The sequence below is a fragment of the Oncorhynchus gorbuscha genome, linkage group LG22, assembly GCF_021184085.1.
Source record: "Oncorhynchus gorbuscha isolate QuinsamMale2020 ecotype Even-year linkage group LG22, OgorEven_v1.0, whole genome shotgun sequence".
Taxonomy (NCBI): domain Eukaryota; kingdom Metazoa; phylum Chordata; class Actinopteri; order Salmoniformes; family Salmonidae; genus Oncorhynchus; species Oncorhynchus gorbuscha.
The window spans coordinates 22,914,293-22,925,613 of record NC_060194.1 but is presented as its reverse complement, the minus strand read 5'-3'; the positions used below and the strand labels follow the sequence as shown (position 1 = coordinate 22,925,613).

General features: G+C 45.8%; 1 protein-coding gene across 4 annotated transcripts in view; it reads right to left on the bottom strand.

Annotated features, from left to right (window-relative positions):
- Window positions 1-472: 472 nt before the first annotated feature.
- The window catches only part of dlgap1a (discs, large (Drosophila) homolog-associated protein 1a), a 110,213-nt gene continuing 99,364 nt past the window's right edge, over window positions 473-11,321 (bottom strand). For 3 of the 4 annotated variants that reach the window (XM_046322468.1, XM_046322471.1, XM_046322469.1), the window contains exons 7-12: window positions 6,466-6,863; window positions 5,903-5,988; window positions 3,859-4,292; window positions 3,537-3,628; window positions 3,270-3,422; window positions 473-2,394 (exon numbers count right to left, since the gene is read on the bottom strand). In XM_046322468.1, the coding sequence (XP_046178424.1) occupies window positions 2,179-2,394; window positions 3,270-3,422; window positions 3,537-3,628; window positions 3,859-4,292; window positions 5,903-5,988; window positions 6,466-6,863 (1,379 nt within the window). In that variant the 3' untranslated portion in view covers window positions 473-2,178. Of the gene's footprint in view, window positions 2,601-3,269; window positions 3,423-3,536; window positions 3,629-3,858; window positions 4,293-5,902; window positions 5,989-6,465; window positions 6,864-11,321 lie in introns of all 4 variants that reach the window. The other variant, XM_046322472.1, reaches the window with a different exon arrangement.

Sequence of the window (11,321 nt, the reverse complement as noted above, 5' to 3'; positions counted from 1 at the left end):
GAACCAAAAAAGGGTCATCCTATAGGGAAAAACTCATATCAACGGTTTCTATGAGTGTCGGTTTCACAACAGAAAAGTGTCTGTTCTAGCAATATATTTTAATCTGAGCATTCGGTAATGTTTTCTAGGAACAAGCCACTGTTGTTTCCTGCCATTGAGGACTCATGGTGGTCAAGACGGATGTCATCATAATGTGCAGGCGTTGTCAAGACAATAGCATGCATCCCATTCCCTCCACATTTTGGGCATCTTTTTTAAATGATCTATAAATGGTATATATATATTTTTTAGTTACAATTTTGCAGATACATTGCAGTTTTTTGGTCCAATAATAGATCATAAATGCTAAGGCATCACGAAGAAAATCTCAAAATACATCAGTGCCACCCAGTGGTTAAAATAGGAAAAGCACATCAGGCTGACTGAAAAATTGAATCAGTCAATTGAAATGAATACTGGTCAAGACTGAGAACAGAGTTGATCATTATTTTATTCTGTGTTTATCATATGTATGCACATATACTCTCTATACAATACAACATAAGATCAGAGTAGCATGACAGACCACTGAACAGAAACAGTAAAAAACAAAAAAATGAAATCATCAATAAATAAATAGTTTGATAAATAAACAGATGAATTAGCTATAGATTTTATAATACTAATATTGTGTCTGCATGCTTACTGGAACATCCTCATGTATCACTTCTGTACAAACACACAAATGGTTATTTTCAAGTACAAGTGGTGTTTTGACTATGTACAAAATGTTCATGAGGCTACTTGACCGTATTGAAGAAAGGCCAACATGTCAACCGAGGAAATCAGGAAGCACTTTAAGAGACCCACAACCACACACACACTCACCTCTAAACACTGATGCACACAAAACGACACGCACACCCACACCCACATACTGGCATGCACGCACGCACGCACAAACACACGCAAATGTCAATAACACACACACACACACACACCATGTGCACTAGGAGACCCTGATTTGACAGACTGAATTTCCATCTCTTCCTGAGAAATAACACAGAGCTAAGCCTGCTGGAGCATCACACTGGCCCACTTGGGATTTAACTAATATACCCAGAAGCAGTTTACTAATAAAAGTAAACCACCGAACTTGCTACTGGAAAAACATTGTTAAGAAATAAAACGACTTGCATTCTTAGTGTCCCTCTGTTTTTAGGGTATTTCATATTGGGTGGCTCATCATTGCAAATATCCTCAGCTGTCATAAATCCACTTTAGACACCCATCAGACTTTACACAAGGGAAAGCAGGATTAGTTGTCCTTGTACCAAGAATTTCTAAAATATTTAAACAGATATTTCTCTAGACTAAGCAACTATGTCTTTACAATAGACAGCTTCAGCATAACAAACCAACAGAACTGGCTACAGAAAAAATGTTTTTGTCTCAACTCTGATCTCCACAGATGGGATTTCAAAATCAAAGTGTTCATTTGTTTTACACATTTACTTCATCTGATTTCAAACAAATATTGCTTATGCATAATATACCCTGTTCGTTTGCCAATCATGTCACAATCAAAGAAAAAAGATTCAGAGGTTTGAATGGGACATGAAGCAAGGCATTCTGTTTGGCCCATGCTTAGGTGAAAGTACAAAGAGCTAAAGAAACCAAATGCTCAAAGATAATTATTATTTGCTTCCTGTTAGGATATCAACAGCTGTCTACATTGATTAAGAATGCTATACATTTCACAAGATCATGGTGTATGTTACTCAGGTGTGGGTAAAAGTGCTCAACTTTTTAAAAGAAGGATCAAGAAGCGGTCCTCTTCAGGCGAGGATCCATGTTACATAGATAGAAACAAGACCAGGATCACATTTGTGAGAGACAGATAATAATATGTAAGAGAAACAACTATACCGGTGGCATTTCTCTTCCCATTACGGACAGAATAGTGTGATTATATTACAAATACCCTGCACTTACCTATCAGTGGGAGTAGGTCTCTGTGTTTGTGTCCACAGGAACCATACTTTTAAAAGCTTGTGTGTGTTTACCTGTGTGTTTGTGTTCTAGCGGTGTGTGAGGTATACTTTAAGTGAATCTGTGTGTGTGTGTGTGTGTGTGTGTGTGTGTGTGTGTGTGAGCCAGGGTTTGTGTGTAGTGGTGAAGATGTGCTTGCCATGGTGCTCATAGCCTGGTTTGGGCCTCGGGGATATAGATCTCGATGCTGTCTGCGCTCTCAGTGGCTGAGTTCTGCCGTACCGACGCAGCTCGCTTGGCAGCCATCAAGCGCTTTCGCGCATCCAGCCTCTGCTTCTCAGAGCTCTCCAGGGACCTATCTCGGGCCAGGGGAGGCTGACCTTTTGGGGGTTTCTTTGGCACAGGAGGAGGGATCCGTTTCTCCTGAACAGGGACGACAAATAGTCAGTTAGCCGCCTCCCAGGGGGGACGGGCACAGGAGCGCAGACAGCATTTGCACACCTATAGCAGCACACGGCTAGCGTTACAGATAGACAACCACACGCGATGCAGCGCATGAAGTACGGTGGCCCAGCGAGGTCAGGCCTCGTGGCGCGTGGCAGATGGAATGACTTCTGAAAACCAGCTCACTGTCGACAAGAACAACAAAACAAAAACATGGAGAAGCGGTCAGAAAATCAAGAGTATAAAAAGCAACAGCCATGATACAGTACAGTAAACACAACTCCACTGACTTATATGCAACACATGACAGGAAAAAATGGCAACATTCAACATCTTTCGGGTGTGAGGTTTTTCTCTGTGTTAAAATGTGATTGTGTTCAAAACTATTGGGAAGGGAAAGGGCATTCCCAGTCATTTGTGCAACTGAATTGCATTCAACTGAAATGTGTCTTCTGTATTGAACCCAACCCCTCTGAATCAGAGAGGTGCGGAGGGCTGCCTTAATCGACATCCACGTCTTCGACGCACGGGGAAAAGGCTGTCAGTGTGAGTAGTGTATATGTTGTAATGTGTGACTCATGCCATGTAAAGCGCTTAATAAGGTATGGGGTACATCTAATAAACCCTCACCATCTAGACAAACGTCAGTTGATGCCAAACCCCCCTAAAAACATTGATACAGTATGTTAATATAAAAGAATAGTGAAGTGACAACAGCGATACTAGACCATGCGATGAGTTACAAAGCTACTGATTTGTTTCGGCATGATGAGTGTGTCTCGGCTGGTCGGTATCATGATGTACTCTGTATCATACACAGACAGACACTAGCTGGTTCTGGATGCCTCTTCTACCTTTCTCTCCGGGGCGTCCAGGTGCTTCCAGCTGTTGGCCTTCAGCTGGTGCAGCTCGTCAAATTTCAGGCTGATGTTCTCGATGGACAGCTGGAGCATGTCCCAGAAACCAGCCAGGTCCTGAGAGATGGGCCGCGGTTGGGCGTTGGGCTTCTGGTGACAGATCAGTAAAGAGGGGAAGAACAAAACAGAGTTTTATCTCAGCTTTAATGTGAAGAACAGGGGGAGAGGGACAAAGGAAGCTGGAGAACCAGAAGAGTCACTCACCAGGTTCTCCTCACAAAGCTCCCGGAACTGCTGGAACTTCTGTGACATCAGGAGCTGAGCACTTCCCACGGCAAGCCTTATTTTCCCCAAGACTGTGGAGAGGAAGATCATGTAAACACAGAACAGATAGCACACACACCAGTGGAGGCTGGTGGAGGAAGAACACAGACGACTGGCTCAGTGTAATGGCCGGAATGAGCCCACCTAATTGTACCTTGCACAAGTACAATGACACACAGGTACGCAGCACCAGCCTCCACTGACACACACCCACATTTGTGATAGGTAGTGGTATAAGAGCCTTTGGACTGGGCAGACTCACCGTCATCAGGCAGCTCGTTCTCCTGTTCATCCTGCTCCATCTGTCTGCACCAGCCCTCCATGCGGTCTGTCTCAGCCTGCAGCAGCTTGAGGAACCAGCGCCCATCCCGCTGACACACGGACCTCTGGACCCCCTCCAGGGGGTCTTCGGTCAAGCTGTCGATCCAGGGATCGGGCGGGGGCAGGATGGACGGGTCAAAGCCCACGTCATCGTAGTCGTCTGAGGTACAGGCGTGGTAGTGGTTCCCCGAGCCCTGGATGCTGACGGTGGAGGCTGGCGAGGTGGCAGCGTCGCGCGAGTACTGGCGTGACACAGAGACTGAGGAGGGCAGGTCTGTCTCTGGGGAGTCCAGGGCGCTGTCTAACATGTCAGGCATGTCCAGGTCAGCCTGTACTGCGGCTGTTACACTGTTGGAGCGGGTGAGCCGCCGGTATCTGCCAACAGGGGGAGACAGACATCAGTGCCCAGTCTGAGGTGACCTCACCAGGAAAAACTCTGAACCCCAGTTTAAGCCTATATAGGGCCCAGAGTTTTTCCGGTTCAGATCATGTGGTCAGACAAACCTCAGGCCCTGAATTTAATCCATTCTGATGGACAGAAGTTGTATTTCACCACATTTTGAGACAATCCATGGCACCATGAATGAACATCCCACATAGAGAGGTAGTGTGGGAGGTGCACAGAGACAGAGTGAGGGAAGGGAATGGGCCCTAGGCTGCAGTCATCATGAAGCAGGCTACTACTGTGAAACACCACCCACCAGCCATGACCATTCCTTTAGAGCGAGCACCCTACACTACAGACACACAGCAGAGCTGTACAAGAACAGCCTCACCATGCCGATGACTGTTGATGCTATATTTGTCCTGTACAACACTTAGGGTGGAGCAGAACACACGTAGGAACCAGGAAGAAATATACAATAAGGTTTATTAAATGAATCATTTCCCTCTGCTTCATATTAAAACTCCTACAGTCTAGTATGACCAGGCTGCCATAGTGGGCGGTCAGTGATCCTCATTAACAGAAGTTGAGACACCAGCTGCAGCAGTCAGCTACTTTAAAGTATTCCAGCATTATTTATCTAACTTCTATCTCCGTTATAGAACAAAAAAAGTGTAGAGAGTGTAGGCGTTTTAATTTGCCTCGTCAGACTGCAATTGCAGGTCAGCTGGAGAGGACGCAGCTGAAGTCACTGAAAGAGGTGTTACTGGCTAGTCCAACAGACAAACACAACTCCCTCACTATTTTCCTTAAAGAGGAAGGGGGCAGGAAATGCCATAGTTCCAAATGTCTGTTTCACTAGCACAGCTGTTCCACTGCATTCAAAACCCTAGGCTCAGGCTTCTTCCCCCAGAAACCCCCATGACTCCCTTGATAATGGCCTTCATTTGTAAACGGATGCCTTTCTCTGGACATTCCCACAAAAGGTCTTGAAGGCAAGAAACAGTGAGTGACTGACATTCTGACCTGACTGAGAGAGAGAGAGAGAGAGAGAGAGAGAGAGAGAGAGAGAGAGGGTGACACAGAGAGAGAGACAGGGAGAGGGTGACAGAGAGAGAGACATGGAGAGGGTGACAGAGAGAGAGAGACAGGGAGTGGGTGACAGAGAGAGAGAGACAGGGAGAGGGTGACAGAGAGAGAGAGACAGGGAGAGGGTGACAGAGAGAGAGAGAGACATGGAGAGAGAGAGAGACAGGGAGAGGGTGAGAGAGAGGATGACAAAGAGAGAGAGAGAGAGACAGGGAGAGGGTGACAGAGAGAGACGGTGACAGAGAGAGAGAGACAGGGAGAGGGTGACAGAGAGAGAGAGAGAGAGAGAGACAGGGAGAGGGTGACAGAGAGAGAGAGAGAGAGAGAGACAGGGAGAGGGTGACAGAGAGAGAGAAGGTGACAGAGAGAGAGATACAGGGAGAGGGTGACAGAGAGAGAGAGAGACAGGGAGAGGGTTACAGAGAAAGAGAGACAGGGAGAGGTGACAGAGAGAGAGAGAGAGAGAGAGGGAGAGACAGGGAGAGGGTGACAGAGAGAGAGCGAGCCTCACCCCCTCTCGTTCTCCACCTGGACACCAATTGATTGGAACTTGGACTGGTCCTCCATCTCCAAAGTTTCCTCTTCTGGCCCGTCCACCTGGGAATAAAATCAGCAAAGAAAGAAATTAAATAATAAAACATACATTTACCTCTCAGAGTCACTACAATATACACACAGCGTTTCCCAACTCTAGTTCCCAGTACCTCCAACAGAACACATTTTTGTTGTAACCAGGGACAAACATACCTGATTCAATACATCCAGGGCTTGATGACTAGTTGACAAGTTGAATCTGGTGTGCTTGTTCAGGGCTACAATTAAAATGTGTACTGTTGGTGGTAGTGGAGGACTGGAGTTGGGGAACTGATATACAGAACACCAGGCTGAAGTAAATGTAAACATCTACCACTAGAGGACAGTATAGAGCAAAAGTAGAACCACATCCTGTCAACTCAGAAAGGGTATGGGGATCCAGTCTCTCAAAACCTGGCTCTTGTATCACCTAATGCATTTCTTATCATTCCCATATCAGATCAAGCTAAAAGTTGTTGTGAGGTAGCGTCTACCACAGACCTGGATGCCGATGGACAGCTGGCACTTGGCCCTCCTGGCCTGCTCCTTCCTGCTGTCCTCAGTGATCTGGGCCAGGGCAGAGGTGGTGGTGATGGTTATGGTGCTGTTTGAGACATGCTGACTGGCGGGGCCGTGGACCTGGGCGTTGGCCGCTTCGATGGCTGCCGTCAGGGCCTTCATGCTGTCGATGCTCTCCGTGGAGTTGGACAGGGCTGACTGGATGGTCATGTCTCCCCGGGGGTGGCTTTCCCTGTTCCCCTGGCCATGGCCATCCATGAAGGCATCCTGGGCCGACTCGGTGCTGCTCTGGGCTGTGATGGAGATGAAGGGTTTGGAGATGGTGGTGCGGGGCGGCACTGGGGGAGGGGTCTTCTTATAGGTGGTGATGCATGATGACACTGTGGGGAACCATGGGAGAGATACAGTACTTGTGAGGCAGGGGGATATTTAAACACACACACACATAAACAAACATGCACAGTATGTCAGAGTTGCAGTATATCAAAGTATGAATGTATATTCTACTCTATATTCTACTGTCCCGCTGTGGACAGGTTCTGATGTTCTCATACATAGTCAAATCTATGGGTGATCAGCAGAGGACCATTCTACTCACTGGTGTAGAGGGAACATGTCAATATCTAAAGAAGTAGTAGTAGTAGTAGTAGAGGTATGTTGTGAGCCAAATAATACAAAGACATGGATCAAACACAAGGGTTTTTTAGTCTTCTCTTTCCACCTTTATATTGTTTTTAACGTCTATGATGTCGTGTTTTTGTGATAGCTTACATAACCTATCAAAGAGTTAGTTACCTGCTCATTACAAGACAGAATAGTGTTATTACAGCAAAAATAACGAGGTGTTAGTCATTTTTCTCTTCATAATGACACAACCAAAAGGTAAACATAAACCACAGTTCGGGAACAGCCAGGGAGTTCCATTCTCCTGTAGGTCAGCGCCCATAGTGCCGAACTGTAGGATGTTCAATTGTGCGACAGGTATTAGCAGACAGATACTCAGTATCTGTTCTGACTTTACATCACAGAGACAAACGCCATACTTCGATCCACAGTAACTGGTGAAACACATCAATACAGGTCCAACTGTACTAGAAAAATGCTTTTCCAATGAGTTCGTAAAAGTATGTTTCACTTGTCAAAAGTATTGGGATCATCTCCAATGAGATATTTTATTCCATGGCAAGCTAACAAAGTCAAATCAAATCACATTTTATTTGTCACATACACATGGTTAGCAGATGTTAATGTGAGTGTAGCGAAATGCTTGTGCTTCTAGTTCCGACAATGCAGTAATAACCAATGAGTAGTCTAACCTAACAATTCCACAACTACTACCTTATACACACAAGTGTAAAGGGATAAAGAATATGTACATAAAGCTATATGAATGAGTGATGGTACAGAACGGCATAGGCAAGATGCAGTAGATGGTATAGAGTACAGTATATACATATGAGATGAGTAATTTAGGGTATGTAAACATAAAATGGCATAGTTTAAAGTGGCTAGTGATACATTTTTACATCAATTTCCATCCATTTCCATTAATAAAGTGGCTGGAGTTGAGTCAGTATGTTGGCAGCAACCACTCAATGTTAGTGGTGGCTGTTTAACAGTCTGATGGCCTTGAGATAGAAGCTGTTTTTCAGTCTCTTGGTCCCAGCTTTGATGCACCTGTACTGACCTCGCCTTCTGGATGATAGCGGGGTGAACAGGCAGTGGCTCGGGTGGTTGTTGTCCTTGATGATCTTTATGGCCTTCTTGTGACATCGGGTGGTGTAGGTGTCCTGGAGGGCAGGTAGTTTGCCCCCGGTGATGCGTTGTGCAGACCTCACTACCCTCTGGAGAGTCTTATGGTTGTGGGCAGAGCAGTTGCCGTACCAGGCGGTGATACAGGCCGACAGGATGCTCTCGATTGTGCATCTGTAGAAGTTTGTGAGTGCTTTTGGTGACAAGACAAATTTCTTCAGCCTCCTGAGGTTGAAGAGGCGCTGCTGCGCCAGCCAGCTGGTCTGCGCATGCTCTGAGGACGCGGCTGGGGATGCTGTCTGGGCCTGCAGCCTTGCGAGGGTTAACACGTTTAAATGTTTTACTGACTTTGGCTGCAGTGAAGGAGAGTCCGCAAGTTTTGGTAGCGGGCCTTGTCAGTGGCACTGTATTGTCTTCAAAGCGAGCAAAAAAGTTTAGTCTGTCTGGGAGCAAGACATCCTGGTCCGCGACTGGTTTTCTTTTTGTAATCCGTGATTGACTGTAGACCCTGCCACATACCTCTTGTGTCTGAGCCGTTGAATTGCGACTCTACTTTGTCTCTATACTGACACTTAGCTTGTTTGATTGCCTTGCGGAGGGAATAGCTACACTGTTTGTATTCAGTCATGTTTCCGGTCACCTTGCCCTAGTTAAAAGCAGTGGTTCGCACTTTCAGTTTCATGCGAATGCTGTCATCAATCCACGGTTTCTGGTTTGGGAAAGTGAGGTGTCTGTGGAGGAATGATCCATGAAGGGTGGCAGGATATTTATGTTACCTCGATAGCAAGAGCTCTTGCTCTGCCTTGGCCCCAGGTTCTGTCTGCTTTGACAAGTACTTCAAAACGGACACTCTGACAGGACTGAATAAGTAGTATCGTGGCCTCTGCCCGTTGTTTTCTCTCTCCTTCCTTATACACAGACACACTCATTTGATATTGCCACATTTGAAGCGAACACACTTTTATGATAGAAATCTGGCTCATTTTGGGGATTTCATTTTAAAACATGGTGAGAAAAAGAGTAGGCCTCATCTTTAGCCTTGACAAGGAAAATAAAAAATCAAGATTGTTCTGAAACTATGCAAAATGTTAATATATTCAGTAATTTCCTTTCAAAACACTGTCTTCCATCTATCCCATTTCCTCTTTCAAATACGACAATAAAACTAATTTCAAATCTACATCCTGTATCTCAACGGCTGCAGTTTTATGCCATATCTTAAATTCTTAAATTAGACAGACAAAAGAACCTCATCTGAAATAATTATAAGTAGAGGCAAAAGATTCTGTGGTAGCCAGCTACTGTATTTTCCATGCGTGTTCTCCTGTAGATGTTTTTGATAAGTGATGGCTGGCAGGGAGCACACAGACACACACCAGCTCTGCTCTGACTGAGACTGTGGAGCTCATTAGTGTGCACAGTGTGATCCCCTCTGGCCCCGGGACGCCCCTGGCCCTACAGCTTGTTTCTATGCCTGGAATGGGAACTAACACTGTCTCACAGTCCTGAGTGATTTTCCTGTTATCATCTGAAAATGTAAAGCATGATTGGAGGTCTACAGTCAGTTTATGGGAATTTGATGGGATGGGTAGAGAAGCACAGAGGTACTTTCTCTAGTTGGTAGGCTGAAGATATTACTGCAACAACTTGACTTTGTGTGTGTGTGTGTGTGTGTGTGTGTGTGTGTGTGTGTGTGTGTGTGTGTGTGTGTGTGTGTGTGTGTGTGTGTGTGTGTGTGTGTGTGTGTGTGTGTGTGTGTGTGTGTGTGTGTGTGTGTGTGTGTGTGTGTGTGTGTGGTGTACGTGCATGTGTGTAAACCTTGACGACCATAAGATGACAATTCCCTGTATATTCCACACACATAAAACATATATTTAATAATAGTAGAAGGTTCCTCCAGGGTTGTGTATGGCCTTTGACAGTGGAGGAGATAGTGGCTTCAATATTTTCTTATCACATTTTCCTTTTCAGTACACTGTAAAAAAACAAGATTCAATGTACAATTGTAAGGCAACCAGCTGCAATAGGTTTGAGTTTCCCCAAGAAAATGTTCACACACAAACTTTTTGTTGTGAGTTTGCACAACAACATTTTTGCTTAGCAATCTCACGATCCTATTGCAGCTGGCTGCCTTACAATTATACATTTACATTTTTTACAGAGTTTGGTTTAAGCAACTACGGTGGATGCATAAGCAGACCAGCCCAGTACAGTACAGCTCAGTTTGTCTCAGCTCAGGTTAGCTCAGCAGTGTGAGAGGGTATCAGTATGATGAGATGTGTAGCCTTGTATTGTTGTTGCCAGGAGAGGGAGAGCAGCCTCCTCAGCAAAGCCAACTAACCCTGGTCTTTCTTAGAGAGCAGCCTCCTCAGCAGAGCCAACTATGTCTGGTCTTTCTTAGAGAGCAGCCTCCTCAGCAGAGCCAACTATGTCTGGTCTTTCTTAGAGCAGCCTCCACAGCAGAGCCAACTAAGTCTGGTCTTTCTTAGAGAGCAGCCTCCTCAGCAGAGCCAACTAGGTTGGGTCTTTCTTAGAGCAGCCTCCACAGCAGAGCCAACTATGTCTGGTCTTTCTTAGAGTGCAGCCTCCTCAGCAGAGCCAACTAACCCTGTTTTTTCTTAGAGAGCAGCCTCCTCAGCAGAGCCAACTATGTCTGGTCTTTCTTAGAGCAGCCTCCACAGCAGAGCCAACTAACCCTGGTCTTTCTTCGAAGACAGGTCCCCAACAGAGCCAACTAAGTCTGGTCTTTCTTAGAGAACAGCCTCCTCAGCAGAGCCAACTATGTCTGGTCCTTCTTAGAGAGCAGCCTCCTCAGCAGAGCCAACTAACCCTGGTCTTTCTTAGAGGACAGGTCCCCAACATAGCCAGCTAACCCTGGTCTTTCGTAGAGGACAGGTCCCCAACAGAGCCAACTAACCCTGGTCTTTCTTAGAGGACAGGTCCCCAACAGAGCCAACTAACCCTGGTCTTTCGTAGAGGACAGGTCCCCAACAGAGCCAACTAACCCTGGTCTTTCGTAGAGGACAGGTCCCCAACAGAGCCAACTAACCCTGGTCTTTCTTAGAGGACAGGTCCCCAACAGATCC